Source organism: Heliangelus exortis, chromosome 11 (assembly GCF_036169615.1).
Source record: "Heliangelus exortis chromosome 11, bHelExo1.hap1, whole genome shotgun sequence".
NCBI classification, from domain to species: domain Eukaryota; kingdom Metazoa; phylum Chordata; class Aves; order Apodiformes; family Trochilidae; genus Heliangelus; species Heliangelus exortis.
The window spans coordinates 1,290,422-1,315,181 of record NC_092432.1 but is presented as its reverse complement, the minus strand read 5'-3'; the positions used below and the strand labels follow the sequence as shown (position 1 = coordinate 1,315,181).

At 45.6% G+C, this 24,760-nt stretch overlaps 3 protein-coding genes across 7 annotated transcripts in view; 1 reads left to right on the top strand and 2 right to left on the bottom strand.

The window, feature by feature from the left end:
• The window catches only part of PIAS1 (protein inhibitor of activated STAT 1), a 64,142-nt gene extending 51,130 nt beyond the window's left edge, over positions 1-13,012 (top strand). For 2 of the 5 annotated variants that reach the window (XM_071754114.1, XM_071754115.1), the window contains exons 9-14: positions 2,520-2,680; positions 4,007-4,137; positions 5,684-5,861; positions 6,967-7,109; positions 7,407-7,444; positions 8,856-11,548. In XM_071754114.1, the coding sequence (XP_071610215.1) occupies positions 2,520-2,680; positions 4,007-4,137; positions 5,684-5,861; positions 6,967-7,109; positions 7,407-7,444; positions 8,856-9,152 (948 nt within the window). In that variant the 3' untranslated portion in view covers positions 9,153-11,548. Of the gene's footprint in view, positions 1-2,519; positions 2,681-4,006; positions 4,138-5,683; positions 5,862-6,966; positions 7,110-7,406; positions 7,445-8,855 lie in introns of all 5 variants that reach the window. The other 3 variants (XM_071754117.1, XM_071754116.1, XM_071754113.1) reach the window with 2 other exon arrangements.
• A 3,468-nt stretch (positions 13,013-16,480) lies between these two features.
• CALML4 (calmodulin like 4) lies at positions 16,481-21,953 on the bottom strand. Its single transcript, XM_071754111.1, has 5 exons — positions 21,832-21,953; positions 21,669-21,699; positions 20,039-20,179; positions 19,167-19,355; positions 16,481-16,768 (listed from the first exon to the last, which is right to left on the bottom strand). The coding sequence occupies exons 1-5, from the start codon at positions 21,832-21,834 to the stop codon at positions 16,671-16,673; spliced, it is 462 nt and encodes a 153-aa protein (XP_071610212.1). The 5' UTR covers positions 21,835-21,953; the 3' UTR covers positions 16,481-16,670.
• Positions 21,954-22,581: 628 nt separating this feature from the next.
• CLN6 (CLN6 transmembrane ER protein) overlaps positions 22,582-24,760 on the bottom strand; it is an 8,956-nt gene continuing 6,777 nt past the window's right edge. The window contains 4 exon segments of the mRNA XM_071754110.1: positions 22,582-23,133; positions 23,136-23,166; positions 23,168-23,369; positions 24,435-24,594. Coding sequence (XP_071610211.1) covers positions 23,081-23,133; positions 23,136-23,166; positions 23,168-23,369; positions 24,435-24,594 — 446 coding nt within the window. The 3' untranslated portion in view covers positions 22,582-23,080.

Genomic DNA, 24,760 nt, shown 5'->3' with positions numbered 1-24,760 from the left:
GCCTGAGTCTGTATTGCAGGAAGACACTTGAATCCATGTTCTTTTTTTTTTTTTTTTCTTTTTTTCACGTGAAATAAAAATAAATAAATCCACAGGCTCTGCAGCAGGACCACGTATTTAACTGAACAAAAATTCCAACTCTAGCATTTTGCTGTAGTCTTTACAGCTTTGTTTACACATTTTTTCCCTCCTGTTTTTGGGTGGATTTTTTAGCATGAGAAGATAGCAAGGTTTTGTATGCTTGAAAAAAAGAAATGAATGCAGGGTTTGTTTGGCTGCCGACAAGCAGGAATCAGGACAGCAGCAGTGTTGGGCAAGACAGTTTTTCCAAAAGTTGGGATGCAGCCCTTCTTTTAGGACCCTTTCTTTTGTCAGTTCTGACACAGCTTGGCCAGTAGGACAGAGCTGATCCAGGAGGTGCAGTGCCAAAACCAGGAGAGGAGACACCAACTTGTTAACTCTGAGGATGCTGGTCCTGCCTGCACTCCTGTGCCTTGGGCTGAATCTAGAAACTAGAGCCACAGTTTTTCTGTCTCAAGCTTGTGGTTTAAATCTGCTTTTTGACTCGGGACACACAGGTATTTATGATCTTCCTGTAGCATGTGTCTTCAACCTTGCTTTTTTTTTTTTTATTTTGCATCACGTGGAAGCATCCAGGTTTTCTCTCTGGTACCCGTACCCTTGATCCTCACTAAGCCAGGAGGCTCTTATTGTGCCCAAAAGACAAATGAGCCATTGACCTACCATCTGGGAGATAAGAATTCATACCAGACATGGATCAGGGGGCCTTGCTTTGTTGGGGGTTGATTATGTGGTAGAAATAATGTGCTTGGTCATGGATTTTGGGGGAGGGGGTGCCAAACACATGGCACATGCAGCACCTCCTGCTGCCTGAGCTCTCCTCCACCATTACTGCAGCCTCCCCAGGGAGTCCTCTGCTCCCCTCCCATCTGGTGGGGAGTTTTGTGACAGTGACTGAGAGCCAGAGGGAAGGAAAATAAGCAAAATCCTGCAGTCTGGCTGAATTTGCTGGGAATGGGGTGGAAGGATTTCTGCTTACGGGGGATGTGAAGGGGGAAAAAAAAAAAAAAAAAAAAAAAAAAAAGAAAAAAAAATCATCATGGAGGGAGTAGTGGACTGTGAGTAGAGCCTTTGTTCTTGATATTGTTTTTAGTTTTCTGATATTCTGAGATTGAGTGCCATCCTGTGGCACCCATCTTGCATTGCTCACAATCAGCAGGCCTGACCAGGGCTTGAGCCCTGAGAAAATCAGTTCCTCCTCCTGCCCACAGCTGGAAGGAGCTGAAGGTTTTCAAATGAAGTCATCAGGTGTATTTTGGTCAAATTTCTGTGACTTGAAAATGCTAAGTATAAAGAGCTCTTAATAAATAATTGTTGTGTTTTGGTTGTTTTTTAATGTGGGAAAAGTCTTGTTTAGACATTCCTGCTTTTTACCTTTAGTGTGGTCAGTTAAAACCCCTCCTAAACTGCAGCATGAGCACTTTGCCAGAAAACAATTTGGGGAGCAGGGGAGACTTTTTTTTTATTTCTGATTGATATGAATATTTCACTGTGCAATCAGTTTTGTAGTCAATGTAATTGTATGTTAATATTTAATGATCTGGGTAGCTCTGCTTTCTTTTTGTCTTAAACCAGTGGAAGCTTTGTGCTGGCCTGCCAAAACCTCACTGTCCTGACTTGAAGGAGAGGATGATCCCCACCTGAAAGTCTCCTTTAGAGCTCCTTTTCTTCTGTCTCACCTTCCATCAACATTGGCAGTGTTGGAAAGGGACGAGGATACTACAGGGAGTAGTCAGCTGTTTGTATTTTTCACAAAAAAAAAAAAAAGGCAGTGATGTTTCAGGTTAGCTCACAACTGTGTACATAGCAGGGGTGTTTATCCCAGCAGGAGGAGGAGAAAATAGTTTCTTAATAGTTAACACGTGTGACTTATTTTGTTGAGTGACTTTTCTTTGGAGAAAAGTAGTGAAAAGGAAGGAGTTAGAGGAACATGTCAGGAAATGAGCCATAATCCTGCAAATGCATTTCTCCATGCTTGCTTTTGGGTCTGTGAAGTTAACCAAGGAGTTCTGGTAGTGCCCTGGTGACTGAAATATGGACAGCAGCTTAAATACACAAAATAATGAGTGAACTGGAGGGAACTGACCCGTGTTCATCAGTTTTTAAAATAATTCTGAAGAATTATTATTTTCTGTGGTTTGTCCAGGACACTGGTATGTTACAGGTGCTCAGTAGACTCTCTGTTTTTTTGTGGGAATATGAAAGGATGTAGTCTTTGGTTTCCTTGATCAAATGTAGTTAAAAATGTGATTTTTAGCAAATTTTCTTCTGTGTGCTGATCAGACCTAGAGGAAGGAGAGCACAGTGTATGTGGCACATATTCCAATGGGAACTCAGATTTGTGAGAGCTCTTTCTGGAGTCAAATTCAACCTGTGTCTGTCTGTGAAGACCAAGATGAAATCATCTGGTTATTTGTTTGTTTGTTTTTCTTTTCAAGCTGGGTAAAATGCGTCTGACCATCCCCTGTCGGGCCCTGACTTGTTCACACCTCCAGTGTTTTGATGCCACTCTTTACATCCAAATGAATGAAAAGAAACCAACTTGGGTTTGCCCTGTCTGTGACAAGAAGGCTCCCTATGAGCATCTCATTATTGATGGGTAAGTTAAAAAAAAAAAAAAAAAAGCAGGCTATAATTTACACTTTCTGCACCCTGGTTTTGTGCTGCACAGAGTGCTCTCAAAGCTTGGCTGCCTGGCTGGGACCTGTTTTAGGTTACCACATCATTTAATTTCCCTGCTGCTGGTGAAGAACTGCTAAACAGATGCCTCTTCATTCAGTATTGTGGAAGAATTGGGTCATGAAACTGTTAAAGTTAATGAAAAGTATTGCTTCCAACCCTAGGTAAATTGTTGAGCTCTCCTGCCAAAACCAGTTGTGCTTTTAATATTCTGTGGTGCTGGATCCCTAGATGAAAACTGCACATTCTCTTTTTTTTTTTTTTATTATTTTAATGGGGCAACTGCACAAATCTGGCATCATTGAGAGCAGATGGTGGTGGTAGCTCAGATAAATACTGCCACCCCCTGAATGGGGGTACAATTCCATGTACAGTTTCACACTGGGGGAGTTGCTGTATAGAGAGAGTGGAGATTGATGGACCCCTGGATTTACAGGTCCTGTGCTTTGGATTGAAAAACTGTGGGGTTCCTTGTTCTAGGTTTCCACCTAAAATAGTAAAGACTAAGAGTGGTAATAATTAAAACAATGTGTTGTCCTTATTTCTTCTTGTGTTGCCAGGTGCAGAAGTTGGAAATGAGGTGATAGAACTACAGCATCCCAGAGAGAAGGTTATTTCTAGAAAATGTTTCACTCTGAGAAAGAGAGAAGGTTCTCAGTAATGAAAGCAAAGCTCTTTCCTACACAGGACCACATGAATAGTCTTGGTCAGAAGCTGGAATTACTACAGGGAGTGATGTGGTGCCAGGATCCTAAAAGTTTTAGGAGACACAGTTAGAAGAGGCTGCAAGTTTAGGTTCCCATGCTCAGCTTTTGCCAGGAAGTTTTTTTTTCTTTAAAAGTAAAAAAGAGTTTTCAGGAAATATACCACTCCTGAAATACTCAGCTTTATGGACCCCTTTTAAGATGTGGGCTTCCTCAGTTAAATATTGCCAAAGATAAATATGGGTAAGCAAGACATTATCTTTTTTGATGTGAATTCACAGTCTTCCCTATTTTTGGGAAATGGAGAGTTCTGGGTCATGAGCCCTGCAGGATTTCACTCTTCCAGTTCTTTCAAGTGAACGTGCAGGTTTTTATTTTAGAAAACTTTTTTTTTTTTTCAGTGACCTTTTTTAGCAAGGAAGCTTTTGGTTCTCTTCAAACACTAGTTCAGGCTTACACTGATTAATAAAAATATTGGAGGAAAAACAAAAAAGGTGTGAAGCTCATTTTGAGGACTGATTTTTAATGGTTTTGATTGGCAGGTTGTTCATGGAAATCCTGAAGTATTGCACAGACTGTGATGAAATCCAGTTCAAGGAGGATGGCTCCTGGGCTCCTATGAGGACAAAGAAGGAAGTGCAGGAAGTCACTGCCTCTTACAATGGAGTGGATGGTGAGTTGTGCTTTGGGATGTGGGGACTGGATGCTGAACTGCTCAGTATTGAGGAACCTTTAACTTCTTATGGAGCAGATCATCCTCAGTGTAATCACACAGCACCTGCAGGATGGACAAGGGATCAGACCCAGCCAGCACGGGGTTAGGAAGGGCAGGTCCTGTCTGACCAACCTGAGCTCCTTTTATCATCAGGTGACTGCCTGGGGGATGAGGGGAAGGCTGTGGATGTGCTCTACCTGGACTTCAGCAAGGCCTTTGACACCTTCTCCCACAGGATTCTCCTGAAAAAGCTGTCAGCCCATGGATCAGCCAGGAGCACTCTGTGCTGGGTTAGGAACTGCTGGAAGGGGCCCAGAGAGTGGTGCTGAACGGGGCTGCATCAAAATGGCGGCCGTGGTGTCCCCCAGGGATCAGTGTTGGGCCCAGTGCTGTTCAATATCTTTATTGATGATTTAGATGAGGGGATTGAGTCCATCAGCAGCAAATTTGCAGATGACACCAGGCTGGGGGGAGTGTGGATCAGCTGGAAGGCAGGAGGGCTCTGCAGAGGGACCTGGACAGACTGGAGAGTTGGGCTGATCCCAAGGGGATGAGGTTCAACACAAGAACCCCCTGGGGAGCTCCAGGCTGGGCACAGAGTGGCAGAAAGGGAGCTGGGAGTCTGGATTGCCAGGAAGCTGAAGAGGAGGCAGCAGTGTGCCCAGGTGGCCAAGAAGGCCAATGGCATCCTGGGCTGGCTCAGGAACAGCGTGGCCAGCAGGTCCAGGGAAGGGATTCTGCCCCTGTGCTCAGCCCTGGGGAGGCCACAGCTTGAGTCCTGTGTCCAGTTCTGGGCCCCTCAGCTCAGGAAGGAGCTTGAGGTGCTGGAGCAGGTCCAGAGAAGAGCAAGGAGGCTGGGAAGGGATCCAGCACAAGTCCTGTGAGGAAGGGCTGAGGGAGCTGGGGGTGTTGAGGCTGGAGAAGAGGAGGCTCAGGGGAGACCTCATCACTCTCTCCAACTCCCTGAAAGGAGGTTGGAGCCAGGGGGGGGGTTGGGCTCTTTTCCCAGGCAACTCTCAGCAAGACAAGAGGGCACAAGAGGTCTCAAGTTGTGCCAGGGGAGGTTTAGGTTGGACATGAGAAAGAATTTCTTTCTGGAGAGGGTGCTCAGGCATTGGAATGGGCTGCCCAGGGAAGGGGTGGATTCTCCATCCCTGGAGATATTTCCAAAGAGCCTGGATGTGGCACTCAGTGCCATGGGCTGGGAACCACGGGGGGAGTGGATCAAGGGTTGGACTTGGGGATCTCTGAGGTCCCTTCCAACCCAGCCAATTCCATGATTCTCAAGGTGCTCATTTTGCATGGATGTGTGTAGCTTTTGTGGGAAAGACTGAGTAATGCCTGTTTGGGGCTGAATGGTGCTTTTAACCTATTGTCAATATCATGCAATTTTGTTGTCTTTTTTTTTTTTCCTGAGTTGTAAGCATAAAATTTATTTAGGATAAGCTGATTGCAGTGTTGTTGTTGTAAGCTGCAGCTTATGATGTTGACTTACTTTGTATAGGATGCATAAGCTCTTCCTTGGAACATCAGGTGTCTTCTCACCAACAGTCAAATAAGAATAAGAAAGTGGAAGTGATTGATCTGACCATTGATAGCTCATCAGATGAAGAGGAGGAGGAACCATCAGCAAAGAGGAGCTGTCCTTCCATATCTCCAGCATCACCATTAAATAATAAAGGGTGAGAATAAAATACCCAGGCCAATGGAGAGAGAGGATGCTCACAGTGGAGAGGAGTAACTGATTTTAAAGGAATTTGTGTCTATATTTCTGTATTTGGGCTATATCCTGATTTATAGCAAATGGGTTTGATCTCAAATCACATAAGAAGATTGGAATAACAACTTTGAGTTGTTAAGTGTGTAACATGATAGTTCTTCAGTTGCATTGGGACAATCATTGTAAAATTGCATCAAATGCAAAAGGTTAGGACTCAGAAGTATATTTTTTGCAAATCTCAAATTGTTTTTCTTCCCTAGAGAAATAGGAAAGCAGCACATAGGGTGAGGGTCAGAGAGCAATGGGAAACATGGGTGTGGTGTGGGGGTTATGCCAGTGATTGGTGCCAGAATAACCTGATTACAGCCAAGCTGTTCATAACACCCTCTGTGGATAAACATGTGGGGATGGAGACTGAGGCCAAACCAAAGGGATGCTCTTGTTGAACTGATCCTGCTCCAGCAATATACATGATTTGCTGATCACTTAAAACATCTCAGAGCCTTTTTGCTGGTTTCATTGCTGGTTACCTCCTAGAGTGTATCTGTGGTGCTGTTCTGCAGATCTGTACATTTTTGGGAAACCTTTAGGATTGTCTTGTCCTGGTTTAATATTTGTAACATATTTATAGCAGAGATCCCAATACCATTTCAGTCCCTGCTGTTTGAGACTGAGCTTTCCTTTGCTTTTTGTTTGCTAGACTTGAACTGTTTGGGCTGCAGTCTGGCTTGGATTGAACTCACTTTTCTGATAAAATGTTCTGAGAGGAAAGTTTGGGGAACATGGGGTGCTCAGGTCTCTCTGCCCTCTCCCTTTTTACCCCCTTTGGAGTCCCTGCTCTCCTTGGGGCACTGTAACATCTTGATGCTTTCTAGGGAATTTGAGTTGTGGACTTGCTGTTTGTTCAGAACAAACGAAGCTCAGAACATGTATTGAGAAGCTTGACTTTGTCTTAAATTTGAAAATAAGCACACTCTGCATGGGACAGCAAGAGAAACCTTCAAATGCTGTTCTTTGGGAATGAAAACTCTTATTTTACCCTGGTAACAAACCTTTGTTTCTTTCAGCATTCTAAGTTTACCCCATCAAGCATCTCCTGTGTCAAGAACACCAAGCCTTCCTGCTGTTGACACCAGCTACATCAATACATCACTTATCCAGGACTACAGGCATCCATTCCACATGACACCAATGCCTTATGACTTGCAAGGTGAGCTTCTGACTCTTCATCAAGTACAATGACTGTCACAAAAGGATTTAAACCTGTAGTTGCCTGACAGTGCAAAATAACCCACAGATGATAAGGTGGTATTTAAAGAAAAAAAGAAAATTTAGGTTAATATCTTAACATTTTAAAAGGTTGATTTTTGCAAGCTCGGGTGGTGAAGAGACTCTTGAAGTGTCATCAGTATTATGCTGGTTTCATTTTAAAAAAAAATTGTGGAAAAAATTTGAGGTGCTGGATTATTTTAAGAAGCTTAAATTTTTGTTCTTTGGTTCTTTACAGGTTTAGATTTCTTCCCTTTCCTGTCAGGAGACAATCAGGTAAGTCAAGGAAGATCAAGTCATGTGGCAGATATTCTTTTCTGAGGCATTGCAGGCATGGAAGGAGGAAGTGCATGATGGAGGTGTAAATGCAGGCTGGCTGCAGCTTTATTTTATACACTTTATACACTGTGACCACACATAAATTTTGTTTAAGTATCAGTGTAGGATAAGGCATAACAAAAGGTAAATATTTCTGTTTCCAGGGGTTCAGCTCAGTCATTCACTGCTGGATTGTGGAATGATCCTTGGCCATGGCTGAGGGTCCACCACCTTCCTTGTATTTCCAGACCTGGGTTCTGGCTGTGGCTGCCTGACAGTCCCCACCACGGGGATTTTTGGCAATTCTTTACCCAATTTGAAGGATCAGGGCAGCTCTCTGGTTTTTTTGTGGCTGTGTGTCTGCTCATACCACGTTTGCCACCTTCCTGTAAGTGCTTCCTGAGCTGGGCTGGATTGCTGCTGGCTCCAGTTTTGGGAACTGAGCAGGTTATTCCTAAAAGGAGTCTGGGTTGGCAAGTCCTCCCACTTGATCACTTTTCCTTCTGTGCCTCCAAGAAAAGAAGGGGGATGGGGTGGCTCACAGGTCCCTCCTGCAATCCCAAGTAGGGGATTTGCACTGAATCCAGAGGGATAATTTCATGTCCTTATTAAGACCAGAGCCTGCACCATAGAATTTGGATTCAGCAAAGCTACCAATTAAACACAGAATAAGAATTATTCTGGAACAAGTGGTGATGCTGCACTGATACTGCATGATTATACCAGGGCATAAATTCCAGGGAACAAGGCATGGATGTTCCATCAGAGTGGAGAGAAATATTATGAACAAAATCACAAACAAAATTACCATTTAGAGAAGATTGCATTTAAAATCTGATTCTTGACAGCTAAAGATCTTGCCTTTCAGGGCCTGCCCATCAGAGAGGAGAACCTGGGGCAGACCTGGCTGCCCTCTGATGGGACAAAATGTCTAAAAGCAGTTTTTGCAGAGCTGTGCTTTTCTCCCCCTGGTTTCCCCAGCTTGCTCTGGGACTCGGAGTGGAGGAGAGGAACGGCAGAATGTTTCTTGAAATTTGGGGGGGTTTTGCCACCAATGAATTTTTTTGAAGAGCTACAAGAGTGCCAGGTCTCAGTGTTCCTCACTGATTTGGCTGTCTGGTGACACTGTAGCCTCTCTAGTTTTACCACCAGTGATATTCCCAATTTCTTTTGGCTTCAGATACGGGGGCCGCAGAGGCCAGAGCTCCCCGCATCGCTCCTCTTGCCTTGCAGAGAGGTCGGGCGGGTATGAAATCCAGAAGCTGCCAGAGCTTTAGCTGACAAATACCTTCTTTTTTTGTGCTGCTCTGCATCAAAACTCTGCTGTCTGACATGTAACTTGCAAATGTTGTTTTTTTTCCCCCCCCAGCATTACAACACATCCCTCCTTGCCGCTGCAGCCGCGGCGGTTTCCGCATCCGATGATCAAGAACTTTTACACTCTCGTTTTTTCCCCTACACTTCATCCCAGATGTTCCTCGACCAGCTCAATGCAGGAGGAACCAGTTCCCTGCCAGCCACAAATGGTAGCAATAGTGGCAGTAACAGCAGTCTTGTTTCCTCCAACAGCCTGCGAGAGAGTCATGGGCATCCCGTTGCAAGTAGGAGCAGCACGGACACGGCGTCAATCTTTGGTATCATCCCAGATATTATTTCCTTGGACTGATTGGTTTTGGTGGGTTTTTGTTGTTGTTGGGGAAGCATATGAACTTGTCAGAGGAAATCTTTGTGCTTGGTTTTACTTTATGTTAGAAACATAGACAAGTTTCTTGGTGTTTTTGTTGTTTTCGGGGTTTTTTTTTTTTTTTGGTTGGCGTTTTTTGGTTTTTTTTTTTTCCTTTTTTAGGGAAAAAAAAAAAAGATTATGTGTACAGAGAACAAAAGTATATTTTCAGTTTTACTTTTGTATATAAACCTAAGATGGCCTCACTGGTGAAAATAAGAAAAAAAAAAAAAAACCAAACCAAACAAACAAAACAAAAAAACAAACACAAAAAAAAAAAACACAAAACGAAAAAAAAAATCTACAAAAACAAGGAGCTTCATTTCATTTTTTTTATGGATGCTGAAGATTTTACACCTGTGCATTTGTCGTGTAAGTTACTTTTTTTTTTTCTCCCCATAGTTTGGACACAAAATGGCATTATTTTCTTCACAGTAACAGGAAAAGAGCTGAACTTACACAGCTCAGACTTGTGAGAGGTTTTCTTTTTCTCCTCTTGGAGACATTTACCTTTGGTGGAATCTAATTCCTTCATCCCATATTTAGTGCAGATTTTATTATGCTTAAAGCAGAGGAAACCCTACCTAAAGTATTCCACAGCATCCCCTCTGTTTGCAGGACATAGCCTTTCAGGAGTGGGTTTGGGTTTTTTTGAGGTTTTTTTTTTATTGTTGTCATTTCCGTGTGACTCTGTATTCAGACAATTTAATTTTTGTTGAATTCCAGGCTTTAATCAAGCATATTGCAAGCTCATTAGTGCACCAATTATTCAGGAGGGCCAGACTCAATAAAATCTCAGGCTGAGGATTTACTTGGCTGTGTTTATGTGGGACAAGACAGAGAATTTTTATAGAATCTAACCCCAAAGGAGAGCATTGACACAGAGAGCTGTTGGGTTTTTGTTTCTACAAACTTAACTAGGAAATCCTTTTAATAATAACCTAAGATCTTAATCAGCAAAATATTAAGCATGTGTCAGTTTGAAATCTGTGGAACTGCTTGTGCTTTCAAGTTAACCATGTGTGTAGAAATCCTCTTGAATCCAGGCCTGTCTTGTTCTGTCTGGAGAAAACCTACTTTTTAGCTGCAGTAGAGCAAATTTCTGCTTCAAAAGTGAATTTGTCAACAAAAGGCAGAAAATACAAATACCAGCACACTATTGCATGGTTTGTGCAGCTGATCATGGTTCTTGGTAACACTGTCTTCTGAGTTCACCTTGCAGCAAAATGAGTACTGAATGTTCAATGTGAGTCTTTTCAACCAAAAAAATAAGAAAAAAATCAACCCAGTTAAAAAAAAAAAAACAAACAACCCACCCTGTAGCCCATGCACTCAAACATTTTGCTACCTATCCAAGTCTCTTAGGGTAGTGGGTTTCATTTTTCTCTTTTTTGGCCTTGTAATTCTTTTTATATCCCTGATTTTCAGTATGTTTCTGTTGGATTTGTGAGAACTTTGAGCCATACTTACTCCCTGGTTTCTTTTCTTTTTTTTTTTTTTCTTTTGGAAGTTATGCATGACATAGGAAAAATCTTTTTTTTTGTCTTTTTTGTTCAGAACTGATGGGTCATTTGGGCTGATCTGTTCTTCTTGAAGAGTGAAATGTGTAAATAGCTGGAATGCAGGTTTTTTTCAGGAGATTCTTTAAAGTAAGAGAAGGGGGAGGGAAGGAAGTGATTCTCTTGTGTCCCAAAGTCCATGTCAGAGAGAGTAAATATTTCCTCTGGTGTGAAAAAAATATTTTTATAAACTGGTTGAAAGTGCAGGTAACAGGTTTATCAGGAAAGAGAGATAAGGAATACTAAAATTAGCAGATTCTTGTCTGAATTTTTCATGTCCAAAACTGTTGATTGCAGCTAGTTGCTTTAAGCATTGAGAAGGGCCACATTTTGCATATGAAGTTGTCTCAAAAGTTTGCATTGATTAAAAAAAGAAAAAGAAAAAAAAAGGAAAAAAAAAAAAAAGGAAAAAAGAAAAAAAAAAATCTTTAATCCAAGTAGCATTAGGTATTGCTGTATGATCAGTTGTATGGTTATTTGAAAGGTTCACATGATGTGGCATCAAAATTGTTTTTAGTGTTTTTACAGCATCCCTCTGCCACTAAATAGTTGACTTGAATTTTGGAAACAAATGTTTGTGTTTATATGTATATGTGTGTGTATATATGTATTTATAGATCTGTGTGTGAGTTAAAAGTGAGTTAAATAGTTTTTTCCCATGCATGTGTATTTCATACATATCTGGCTGATATATATATTTCACCATACACCAATTTTATAATTTATTAAATGTCAGTTAAAGAAAAAAAAAATAAATAAAAGGATAGAAAATGGGAAATACTTATTTTTTAAGCTCAGTCTGATTTTGAAGTGATTAAACCTACATTAGGAATATATCTCATACATTTTAGGCATGAATACTAACCTGGTCACTTCAGAGCTTATGCTTTGCTGTACTACCCCTTGTAAACCTGGAGTAGGACTGCTGTGTCCCCAGCTCCTGAAACACCTCCAAGGAATTCTGGAGAGTTCCTGGCTGTTTTCCTGACAACTTTTCCATTGACTGTAGAGTTAAAGCTGACCTGGAAGAGGGGCTTTATGTCACTTTTTTGACTGTGGTGTTAAAACCTTCTGAATTCACATGGAAATGGTAACCCAGATCCCAGCATCTTGGAAAGAGGGGGGTCTGGGGTCTTCCATGTCCCCCCCAAACATCACCCTGGAGGGAAAACAGAGAGCTGAGCCCTCCCCTCTCACTCTGGGCCCTCGTGGCCCTACAAAAAAGGGACAGAAAGGTTCTGCAGCCCTCCTGGGGGTGTTGTGTGAGCATCCCTGGTGGATACCAGGAAAATTCTCTGTGCCTCTGACCCCAGTTTGCTTGGTAGAAGTCTCAGGCTGAATTCTCAACCAATTCCCTGCAGATATCACCCCTTAAAACTCCCATTTTTTGTCTTCCCCTGGAAGCAGGGGAGCAGCCCCGGGATGCTCGCCCTGCAGATCCACACTTCCTCTCAGCTTTTGGGTTTTTGTCCTCAGATTCCTGCAGCAGAGGATTTGGGGTGTGCAGACAGAGCTGGGGGGTAGGTAAGGTACCCAGGGAGGGGGGAGCAAAGAACTTGGGGTGGCTCAGGAGGGCATCACTGCTGCATCCTTCAGAAGGTGAAGCTGCAGCCCAGGTCCTGCATCCCAAACTTCCAGCAGGATGGAGGTGACAGCAGGTCCAGGCTTCCTCTCCACGAGCCTTTCAAGGGTGGGATGACAGAGATTTTTTTTTTTTTTTTTGGACTCTCTTGGATGTCCCAAAGCAGAGACTGTGAGGAGAAGGTTTAAAAAATGAGTTTTTTATTGCAGTTGAACATTTCAGGGTTTTAAGCACATTTTGACTAGAAAGGATTTGTGTTTTGTCAGTGTCACTTTTTTTTTTTTTTTGAATTTTTTTTCCAACAGAGCTTAGATTTCTAACAAGGGAAAAATTGCTGGTGGTCCCCAAAAGTGCTGCTGTTAATTGTTTTAATTAACAAAGGGAAAAAAAAAAATGTATATAAGCAGAATATTAAAATGACCATGAATTCCATGAATTGAAACCTGTCATTCATTGCCTTAAAAACTTCTCTCTTAGTTTCCACACAGCATGCCAAACCAGTCAATGGCTTTTAAAAATGTATAGTAGACCAATGTCAGTTTGTATAAAAGTACCAAGTGAAAATATTTATTATTATAAGCCTTGGAAAAAGAACTGGTTTACCTATTGAATGTTACCTGTTTATGTAGAAACCTTTAGATGTAATAAAAAGCATTCAGTTACCTCGTGTTTCCTGGAGGGGAAAGGGGCTGGGGAGGGTGTTTTGAGTCTTTTTGGAGAGGGATTTTTGGTTCTGCCTGTTCTGTGTCCCCCACTTTTCTCCCCAATGCTGCTTTTTTTTGGAGATAATTTTTTGGTTCTGCCTGTTCTGTGTGTCCCCCACTTTTCTCCCCAATGCTGCTTTTTTTTGGAGATAATTTTTTGGTTCTGCCTGTTCTGTGTGTCCCCCACTTTCCTCCCCAATGCTGCTTTTTTTTGGAGATAATTTTTTGGTTCTGCCTGTTCTGTGTCCCCCACTTTTCTCCCCAGTGCTGCTTTTTTTTGGAGATAATTTTTTGGTTCTGCCTGTTCTGTGTGTCCCCCACTTTTCTCCCCAATGCTGCTTTTTTTGGAGATAATTTTTTGGTTCTGCCTGTTCTGTGTGTCCCCCACTCTCCTCCTCACTTTTTGGTGAGTTCCCTTTTTCTGCTTTTTTTTTTTTTGTGAGTTCCCTTTTTCTGCTTTTTTTTTTTTTTGTGAGTTCCCTTTTTCTGCTTTTTTTTGTGAGTTCCCTTTTTCTGCTTTTTTTTTGGTGAGTTCCCTTTTTCTGCTTTTTTTTTGGTGAGTTCCCTTTTTCTGCTTTTTCTTTGGGTGCTGTTTACCCACCTCAGTAACCAACCTCCTCTTGGGATCCAGGTGCATCCTGGAGTCATCCAAAGGGATGTGGAGCTGATCAAGCCTCCTGCCAGGCAAGTTTTTATTTTTTTGCCTGCAGCTGGAAGGATTTTTTTAATCAATTGGGAAGAATTGAGCTGCTTGGTGGATCATTTTGTCACTTGGCTGTTGGGGTGTGTTGGAAAGAAAAGTTTCTAAATTCACTCCTTGTTTCATGAGCTAATTGCACCCCTGCTCAAAGCCACCCCCAGGTTTTTGCTCCCTTTCATGGCTGCTGTTTCAGAAAGGGGCTTGGAGCAGGATTTAACTCCCCTCCTGGGCAGACCCCCAAAAAAACCCCAATGGGCCCTGGCTGAGTGTGGAGCTGGGTGGGATTTCTGTCCCAGCAGTGAGACTGAACAGGGGGAAGAGAGTTACAGACAAAAAAACTTCCTCCTGCTGCTGGCCAGAACCTGTTCTTGGGTTTTTTTCTAGGGAATCTTAAATCTATGCTGTTTGTCTGGAGTGTTGGAACTCTCAATTTTGAGAGAAGCAAGGGTTTTCTGGTTTATTTTTCTCTCTGTAGGAAGAGTGAGCATAAGAGGTTTGGCAGCTTTACATCAGGCAAAAAAAAATTCCCCCTGGGACATGGTGGGAGCTCAGTAGCTGAGTCTGAGCTTCTTTTCTTGCTCTGGGAGGACCCCACAAAACTCCCCTATCCCAAAAGAAGAGTCCTGGATCCACTTCCCTTCCTTGCCTGGCACATCATCTTTTGTGCTTTTTTTTTTACTTTTATATAATATTCCACGAGGATAATCTCTCTCCCTCACCCTTGTGGGTCTGGAAGGGGTAAGGTTGGTTCATAGTGGGGGTTTTTTTGGGGTTGATTTTTGCAGTTCCTCATTGAAGTTTGTGCTGGAGCCCAAGGGTTGTGTGGGATGTGTGATGGGTGTGGTGATGGGGCTGGGTCCCTCAGGAGGGGATCAGAGGCTTCAACCTGGGGTGGTTGGGATTTCATTGCTGGTCACTGCACACAGGGAGCAAAGAGAATTAAAAGCAGGGAGGGGGCTGTGCCCATCCAGCTGCTTGTGGGCTGGAGGGGATTTTCCCCATTATCTCTGCTGGATGTTTTCCTAAATCCCACCCTAAAACCCGTGCACCTCTCCCTGGGCTGCTGGGATCCAGGTGGGATAAGATGATTTGTGGCTGCCCTGGTTTTACTGAAGTCAAGAGTCAAGGGGTGGCTTTTTTTCTCCTTGGAGAGAAGCTGAATTTTCCTGGCTCCTGTTTTTCCCAACCAGGCTGTGTCTGGGAGCACCTTCTGGGCACCCAGCCCAGAGCTTGGGGATGGATCCATCTCCCAAGTGCAGGATTTCCAGCTCCTTGGCTCCCAGCTGCGCCGGGACCTGAGCTTGGAGGATGCTCCCAGCTTCCTAAATAATGTGACAGGAATCCAGCAGTGCCAAGGGCTTGTGTGCTGGAGGAGGAGGGATGAGGCAGTGCTCCTAGGCCAGCCCTCTGCTTGGAGACTGGGAATTGTCCTCTGCAACTGGGGAGCACTGGGGAGCTGGAGCATCGCCGGCTGCTTTTCTCCTCTCCAGGGATGTCCCCAGGGATGCAGCCACCTCACAAGTGGGGCTGTGACAGGAGAACATCTCTTTGGGAGTTACCTTACCAGGTCATGTTCTGTTTAATCTCTTTATTGATGATGTAGATGAGGGGATTGAGTCCATCAGCAGCAAATTTGCAGATGACACCAAGCTGGGGGGAGTGTGGATCAGCTGGAAGGCAGGAGGGCTCTGCAGAGGGACCTGGACAGACTGGAGAGTTGGGCTGATCCCAAGGGGATGAGGTTCAACACAAGAACCCCCTGGGGAGCTCCAGGCTGGGCACAGAGTGGCAGAAAGGGAGCTGGGAGTCTGGATTGCCAGGAAGCTGAAGAGGAGGCAGCAGTGTGCCCAGGTGGCCAAGAAGGCCAATGGCATCCTGGGCTGGCTGAGGAACAGCGTGGCCAGCAGGTCCAGGGAAGGGATTCTGCCCCTGTGCTCAGCCCTGGGGAGGCCACAGCTTGAGTCCTGTGTCCAGTTCTGGGCCCCTCAGCTCAGGAAGGAGCTTGAGGTGCTGGAGCAGGTCCAGAGAAGAGCAAGGAGGCTGGGAAGGGATCCAGCAGAATTCCTGGGAGGAAGGGCTGAGGGAGCTGGGGGTGTTGAGGCTGGAGAAGAGGAGGCTCAGGGGAGACCTCATCACTCTCTCCAACTCCCTGAAAGGAGGTTGGAGCCAGGGGGGGGTTGGGCTCTTTTCCCAGGCAACTCTCAGCAAGACAAGAGGGCACAAGAGGTCTCAAGTTGTGCCAGGGGAGGTTTAGGTTGGACATTAGAAAGAATTTCTTTCTGGAGAGGGTGCTCAGCCATTGGAATGGGCTGCCCAGGGAAGGGGTGGATTCTCCATCCCTGGAGATATTTCCAAAGAGCCTGGATGTGGCACTCAGTGCCATGGGCTGGGAACCACGGGGGGAGTGGAGCAAGGCTTGGACTTGATGAGCTCTGAGGTCCCTTCCAACCCAGCCAATTCCATAATTCTCTGATTCATGGATGGAAGGAATCCCAGGGAGCTGTGCAGGATTTCCCAGCATCGGGACACACCGGAGCTGCTGGTTCCACCCCAGGAGCTGTGTTTGGCCACATCAGGTGGTTATGGGTGATGCTGACTTCTTGGAACTCTGCCACCATGAGGCCATAACTTCCAGGTATCTTTTATACCCTGATCTGTTGATTACAAGGCATTTTTTAAAAAAGAATTGTGTATTTTTTTTTTAAGCATGACACATTACCCAAGGGGATGTCACGTGGGGTTTATTTAAATAATAACAGGACACTCCCACTTTGTGCCCATGTTTCTCCAGAAATAGGAACCTGTGGAAGTGGTCAAGGCAAAATAAGGATTTTTTTTAAAAGTTCAAGTAGGAGCTAGGAAAAAAATTGAAGTCAGGAAAGGTTCAGGTCTTGCTCTTATCAAATCTCCTGAATTTCAGTAGTCGACGGTAGGGAGACAAATAACACGGACAAAGTCTTCATATTTTATTGTTCCATTTGGTCCAATTTTGGCTTCTTTCAGCAGGTCATCGACTGAAAGAAAGAGAGGAAAAAAAATGGAACTTTGGGTGGGGTAGAATTAGCAGCATGGAAATTAACAGCATCCCCCCTCTCCCTTTTCAGTTTGGGCAAAACCAAGTGCTGATTATATGCCCAATTTTAAGTAGATTTTTGTAATCCTTGCTAATATTGGGGGGCCCTTAGTGTTTGAGATACCTTCTCAGCTGTTTGGGGTTTTTATTTTGTTGTTTTTTTCCTGAAAACACCTCTAAAGAAGTGGTGGCACCTGCCAGCAGTGATGTTTTCTTATTCCTTGGCAGTGACAGCAGGTACCTAACTTCAGATCTGCACAGGCTAAACAATTAAAATGTATTTTTTTCCTGCCAAATAATGCCAGGAAAATGGAAAATACATCAGAAATGACACAGAGAGAAAAAATCAGGTGAAGTGCTGCTGGATGCAAGATGCCACTTCCTTAGAGGAGGGGAAGGGAGGCAAAGTCCCTTCCTTGTTTACCCTTAATATCTGCTGGGTGGGTGCTAAAACAAACATCAGGACAACCCAGCAGCCTTTCTTTGATAACATTTTGGGTGGCAGTTCCCTTTGATAAGTTCTCTAGTGCTGCCCAGAAGGGTTTTTTTCCCAGATTCTTGATGCTGAGGGACCTGTGTCCATTTTCAGGACCTTGTCCCTGTTTTTTTTTGGGGCAGCAGGATCCTGGCTGGCTGCTGTGCCAAGGGATGGGGGCTGTGGATCTGCCTTTATCACTTGGTATTTTATTAGCAGGACACCTCTAGGTGTTGATGGAGCATTGGAACAGTTGGGTTCTCCAGGGCTTGTGCTGATTTCCAGTCCCCCATCATCTCCTGCCTGGCTGGAGGGATGCTCTCCCATTCTGGAATAGGTGCTGGCAGAGCCTGGTGTGTATTTTAACTCAATTTTTCAGGCTGGAAGAACCTGTGGTTATTTGCAGAAATACTCACACTTGAGCCCAGAATAATAACTGCATAAATAATGCATTTTTTGGTGGTGAAACCCAAGGGGAAGGTCACTGGGAAGGGGGTTTTCAGCTGTTTTACAGCAAATAGTTGTGGAAGGAACCTGTTTTCTGCCTCTCCTGTTCACGTGGGTGCTGGATGAGACCATTTTCCCCTCTCTTTGCAGTGTGGGGGGGATCTGGTTCCAGCCTGGGGTAAAATCAGGGCTGGGGTGGGAACTGCTGCTCCTCTGAAGCAAGGACCAGGAGATCCCATCCTCTTTGCAGACAGAGAGAACACCCTGATGGTGGCCTTTAAAAATAATTCATCCTGCCTGGAATGTCTTTAAAAATAACAGAGAAGAAAGAAAAAATTAAAAAAAGTGTCAGTTCTCCTGTGATAAATGTAAAGTTTAAATGCAAAAGGGAAAAAAAAGGCTTTTCTGGAGCTGCTGGAAATGAAGGGAGGTGCCAGTGGGGACTGAGCAATTGTTGATGGTAATGAAAGGGACTCTGTTCTGGCATCAAATATTTACAGCACTCTCTGGGAGCTGGAGGTCAGGGAGGGGAATTTCTGGCTGAGCAAACCAGAACCTTGGTTGGGAGCTGCAGGGCCCTTGTTCCAGCACGGAATTAATGGGAAATCTCCCCCCCCCCCAGCTCCCAAATCTCTCTGTATTGGTGTTTCTTGCCAGGATGGCTTTAATCAGGATTAATATCTCCATCTCTTCACTGCTCAGCTCACCCAGTAGCTCTGGAAGGGTTTTCAGCTGTAAATTGCTGCATCACCTCCTGATCCAGTTAAAAACTGAGGAGCACATGAGCTGTTGGGGGATCTGGTGAAACTGGTGGTGGTGACTGGGCCAGCCTGGCTCTGATTCCATCTAAATCCTCCTCCTCCAAGGACAGTTCTACCCTCAGGGAGCCCAACAGGGTCTGAACCAACCCCTGGGACCTGGGAAAAGTCACTCCTGGCTTCTATCAAACCACGGATGGGTTTCTGCTCCTTGCAGAACTCTCCTTCTCCTCCTTTCTCTTCCTGGAAGTCCCATCTTGCCCCTCAGGCAGAAGTTTCTGACCCACAGGACAGCTCTTTTCCTTCTTCTAATAAGAATCTTAATGGAATAAATCCCCTTCCTTCTTCTAAATTCCTCTGGCAGCTCAGCCTTGGGAAGCTGCCAGTGCCCCCTCTCCTCCTGACAGCATCCCCGTGGCCAAGGGGCATGGATCTTCTCCCAGGACCCTTTATGAACCCTTTTGGGGTGAAAAATCAGCATTCAGGAAACAACTTCAGGAAGGGAAAAAGCCTCTGGGTTAACAGGGTTCTCTCTTCTGCTGAAGGTGATGGGGGGAAATCCCTTCTCCCCAAAAGGAGCCACAGCTCCCAGGCTGAGTACAGAGGGAAAATGAGAAGGAAATTTGGAGCTTTTGGGGTTTTTTTTAGTTGTGAAATACCTTCTTCCTCTGAAAGCTTTTCTCCTAATCTTGTGAGTTTGGCTCTCAGCTCAGAAACAGTGATGACTCCTCTCTTCTGCCTGTCAATCATGGATAAAGCCATCAGGATTTCCTTCTCAGGTTCCTCTTGCTTCATCTGCCTGTACATGATATTCAGGAAAGTAGAGAAATCCAGCTCTGAATTCCTCTCTGGAAAAAAGCAGAGCAGAAGCTTTAGGATTCAGACCTGGATCCAGACCTGAGCTCTCCTCCCCCTCCTCTCCTCCCCATCCTGGGGCACTTTCTCCCTTTTGCCTGATTCTGGTCTGGAACAGGGTGTTCCACAACTGGGGGATTTCTCCTGGCCCCAAACCCTTTGTAGAGCTCGTGGCCAGGATTTTAATGGAGTTTAAATTTGGTCTTTCTGCTTTAAATTTATTTATTTATTTTATTTATACACTATCTGCAGATGAAGATCTTCCTCTGCTCTTCTACCTCTGCTGGTTGGACTTTCCCAGCCTCAGAATCATAATGGGGAGGAAGCTTCCAGCTGGTTTTGAACCTTTATCTTTTTCTTTATTTTATTTTATTTTATTTTATTTTATTTTATTTTATTTTATTTTATTTTATTTTATTTTATTTTATTTTTTTTTTTTTTTTTTTTTTTATGGCACTCATTTCATCTCTGTAGAATTTCTGGTGATTTGCTGGGGATTTGTTCACCACCCAGCACATCAGAGCAGGTTCTGGTGCTGTTTCACCTGAGAGCAAAATTATTTCTTGGCCTCCAGGCAGCCTCCTTGCCTTCTTTTCACATCTATAGCCTCCTGGCCACCAAAAAAAAGAAAAAAAAAAAAAAAAAAAGGAATTTTTGCAGCTTGCTCTCCCCTTACCGATCTTGTGCAGGTGGAGATGTCTCTGCACCTCTCCCGGCGTCGGGCTGGCTCCCAGGCTCCTCATCACTGCCATCAGGTCAGTGGCTTTTATCTTCCCTTTTTGGTTCTTGTCGTACAGGGAAAAACATTCCTTGAACTCTAATTAAAAGGCAGAGCTCAGGTTTGGTGAGGGGAGCTGAGCCGAGCCGGGGTGCTCACAGGGATCTGGTGTCTGGCCCTGGGATCGCCTTTCAGGGGAAGGTGATGGACAAGGAGGGGGAAGGGGCCTGGGGACAGGGCCAAGGGTAATTAAACCCCAGGCTAAATGGGGTCCTAATGAAGCAATTTGGAGGGGGAAGTCAGGCTTCTAAATGCCTCGAGCACTGCTAAAAAGCCTTTGGGGTTTTTTGGGTTTTTTTTTTCTCTGCCTCGATGGGGAGGATGCTGAAGGAAGGAGCCTCGAAGAAGGTGGGATTCAGGTGGGATTCAGGTGGGATTCAGGTGGGATTCAGGTGGGATTCAGGTGGGATTTAGGTGAAGGCAGAAGAAGTGATGCTGGTTGGGTGGTCTGGGGGTGACAAGGAGCCTTTGCCCAACCCTTGTCCCCAATTTCCCCTCCTTTGCTCCCCTCTTTCCCCCTCCTGCTCTGCAACCCCCTCCCCAAGGCTGCTGCCTGGCCCAGATAAAACTGCTGGACTCTTCCTGCTCCTCTTCCTCTTCTTCCTCCCCTCCCTCCCCTTCCTCCTCTTCCTTCTCCTTCTCCTTCTCCTTCTCCTTCTCCTTCTCCTTCTCCTTCTCCTTCTCCTTCTCCTTCTCCTTCTCCTTCTCCTTCTCCTTCTCCTTCTCCTTCTCCTTCTCCTTCTCCTTCCTCTCCTTCCTCTCCTTCCTCTCCTTCCTCTCCCTCCTCTCCCTCCTCTCCCTCCTCTCCCTCCTCTCCCTCCTCTCCTTCTCTTCCTCTCCTTCCTCTTCCTCCTCTTCCTTCTCCTCCTCTCCTCCCACCCTCCCTCTCCCTTATTATGGGTCTGGGGTCCCATGGGTGCTCTGGGGGGGGCGCTGGGTGCCCTCCCCTCCTGCCCAAGGAGCTGCAGCTTAAGAGATTTGCACTAAAACTCTGGTTTTTTAGTTGGTTTTTTTTTTTTTTTCCTTGCTCATAGCAAATTTTCCCTCCATCCCAGGCAGGGCTTCCCCATCCCCCGTGTTTGCAGTCAGGATTTCCACCTCCTGCACCTTCTCCTTCCTTTTTCTGCTCCCATGGGATGTGAAATCACCTAAAATTCCTCCTGGAATTCTTTCCCCACCCTGGGCTGGGGTGGTTCTGGGGCTGGGAGGTTGCTGCTCAACTTCTGCTGGTTTTGGGGTGGGTCTGGGGGGGGGTTTGGCTTCCAGCACTGACCTCAGAAAATCAGGGAGATTTTTAATTTTTTAATTTTTAATTTTTTTTTTTTTTTTTGGCTTCAGAGCAAGCAGATTCTTCGGAGGTGGGAGGGGGGCAAGGTGGGGAGCACAAGCTCAGAGTGAGATCCCTTTGGGGGGAAACGTTTGGGGGTTTTTGTTTTTTTTTTTTTTTTAGAAAAAAAGGTATAAATTGAAGGGGATCTCGGTAATAACAACCAAACCGACCCCAAAAGGAGAACAAAAGGGTACCTACCATTAATTTGATCCTGGGACAGGAATTTTGCCTGCAGCACGGAGGTGGAAAGGAGGAGAAAAAAAAAAAAAAAAATAAACCACACAAAATCGGCTTTAAAACCTGGAGGAGGAAGAGGAGGGGGAGGAAGAGAAGCTTTGCCCTCCCCAAACGCTTCACTCACCATGGTTTTTGGGGCCCTTCCTTGGGTTTTCAGGCAGCCCGGAGGTGTCTGCTGGGTTTTTTTTCCTGCTGGATAAAAGTCTAAAGTCCAAAGAGCCTCGGGGTGGCCGGAATGTGCTGTAATCAACACCCCGCTGCCATGGCAACGGGGCCCGATCCCTGCGCTGCTGCATCCCGGAGCCTGGAGGGGGGGGGATGGGGAAGGATTTGGGGTGGGGGGATTTGGGGTTTTAAAGGGTGTTTGGGGTCAGGTTGGGGGGGGCTGAGCAGGGAAGGTTTGCTCACCTGGAATAGCCCCGGGGTTAAGCTGCTGGGAGGTAAATCCATCCCTGCCCCCGGGATCCTCCTGGGGGGGGATTTGGGGGGGACTGGGGGAGGTTTGGGGGGGAATTCAGGCTGTGGAGTTCCCAGTTCAGCTCGGGACAGGGGGCTGGGATGTGGGGGTGCAGAGGGAAAGGAGGGGGTGAAGGAATAAGGAGGGGAAGGGATTTTTTTTTTTTTTTTTTTTTGAGGTGGTTTAGGGGTTTTGCCTCATTCTGCTGGAATATCCCCCAAAGCCCCCCAGCAGCTGGGTTGGCAGGGGATGAGGTGCCCAATATCAAGATTTAGACCCAAAAATGAAATACTCCATATCTGTGACCATGGACTGGGTGCTGCCCAGGGCTCTGTCCCAGTGGACACCCTTCAGGGGGCTTAAATTTCAAGGGATTAGGATTGTCCCTGCCTCAGGAAGCCACTCCAGACACTCAGCTTTTACCAAATATTTTTATTTTATTTCCCTAATAGCTTTTTTTCCTTTTTTTTTTTCATCACAGAGGGATGGGATCCCCTCTCCAGGAGCAGCAGGAGCTCAGCTCCATCACCTGAAGCTGCAGACGTGGTGAGTTTGGGGAAGAGTGGATGGGTTTTTGGGCTGGATTTCAGGGGATTTGGCTCTTCTGCTGCCCAGCCCTGCTCCCATACAGAAAGGCTTTGGTGCTGTGCCCTAAGCACCCAAAAAGTGCAGTTTTGAGGGGTGCAGATATCCCCAAACCTGTCTAAAAAAGCAGAAAGCCACCAAGACCACTCCTCCCTTTTGTTCTCCCCCCTCCCCAGCCAGCTCTGGTTAACACAGGATGCTTCTCACAGCTGCTCTTGGGGCAGGAATTTATTGGAAATACAACTTACATTAGAAAAACCTAGATTCTTGGGGTTTGTTTGGGTTTTTTTTTTTTTTTTTTCCCTCCAAATCTCTCTAAAAATATCAAAACTTACAAACTTTCCCTTGCTGCATGGAGGTTGTTCATGTGCAGGGTGTAAAATGCCAAGGCTCAGGGATGTAGATGACCCCAGGGTAATTTCTTCCTGAGGATTTTGTCATCCCACAGCCAAGCCACCCACAGGGCAATGAGGAGCAAAGTGATGATGAAGGAATAGAAAAGGAAAAGCCCATTGCTGTCCAGGACCAGTCCTTTACGTTTCTGGTGCATCACCAAAGCCATCATGGCAAAAAAAGTGAAAATGTAGAGGATGAAAATCTGACCCTCTGTCACCAGGTACCTGCAAAGGGAAAAAAAAAAACCACCCATGAGTGTCCCAAAAAAGGCACTTCCAACCATCCCATCTCCCCCTTTTCCCTTCTTCTGGAGCTGTGATTTGTTTCCCTGTTGTCCCATCAGGGATTTAAAAGCTGTGGAGGTGCTGGAGGAGAAGGGGTCAGGAAATGCTGAGGTTGTGAGTGGGGATGTCTGAATGCAGAACCCCAAAAAAAAGAAATCCTGGCTCTGCCCCGTGGCTGCTGTGCTCCTTGGAGGTGCAAAATCTGCAGTGGGCAATCCTGGAAGGGGGTGTCTGGGAGGGAAAAATCTTTGAAATGAATGAAAATGAATTAAAAAATGAATGAAATGAAATTCCTGGCACCGAAACTCCTGCTGATCCCCCTTGCTGAGTGCAAGGGGGGGAGAGAGTGGGAGCTGACTTTGATGGTTCTGCCTATCAAAAATGAATTTACTGCCTAAAACCAGGCTCAGCAGGGGGCAAAGCCACAGGCCAGAGAGAGCAGCAGCCCTGGAGATGAGTGGGAAGTTGTTTGGCTGCCATCAGGGGAAAGCACTTGGGAAGAGGAGGCTAATGAAAATGGGAAATAAATAAGACCTCTCAAAAGCTATTTGGACCTGCAGGGTGAGCTGAGGAGGAGGAGGAGGAGGAGGAGGCAGCATCTGAGCAGCACGCAGCCAGCCTGGGTTTGGTGTAAAATCCCTGGAAAAGAGGTGGGAGCATCCCTGGGACCCCCAGCGCCCTGAGGCCAGGAGGATGGGCATGGGGTGACCCATGAGGTGACCATGGGGTGACCCCAAATCACTGAGGAATTGCCAAAAAAGTGCAGTAAAAATGAGCAGAGATCAAGGAGTGAGGAAGCTGGAGCTCCAGCAGTGATAATGAGGCTGGAGAAAGACCCCAAGCAGGGACAGGAGTGCTGAGGGGGTGACCCTGAAGTTATCCCAATATCCACTGAGGTTGGATTTGATTTTCTAGACCTGGGGAATGGGAAGAGACCCTGGGGGGATCCCCCTGCTCCTCCCAGCTCCATCCTTTGCCCATCCAGCCTGGAGAGAAGCCACTTACCAGTAATAGAGGCTGCTGGGCCCCATCAGAAGCAAGGCAGGGACTGGCATCCTGCTCTCCTCTTCCACAGGGGTGAAGCAGCCTGTGAAATAGATAAAGAGGATCAGGAAAAAAGGGATGTACCTGCAGGCAGAACCAACACACCCATGGGTGCTGTGACCTGCAGGAGGCTTTAAATCCACCACCCACAACCCAAACCCCAAGGTGGGTAACTCCTGGGCTGTGAATTAACTCGGTGGAAGAGCAGAAGGTGAATTAATTTGGTGGAAAAACACCCCCCCTCCCCCCCAGGCTGCTCTGGTGGGGGAAGCAGGGGGTTAGTGGGA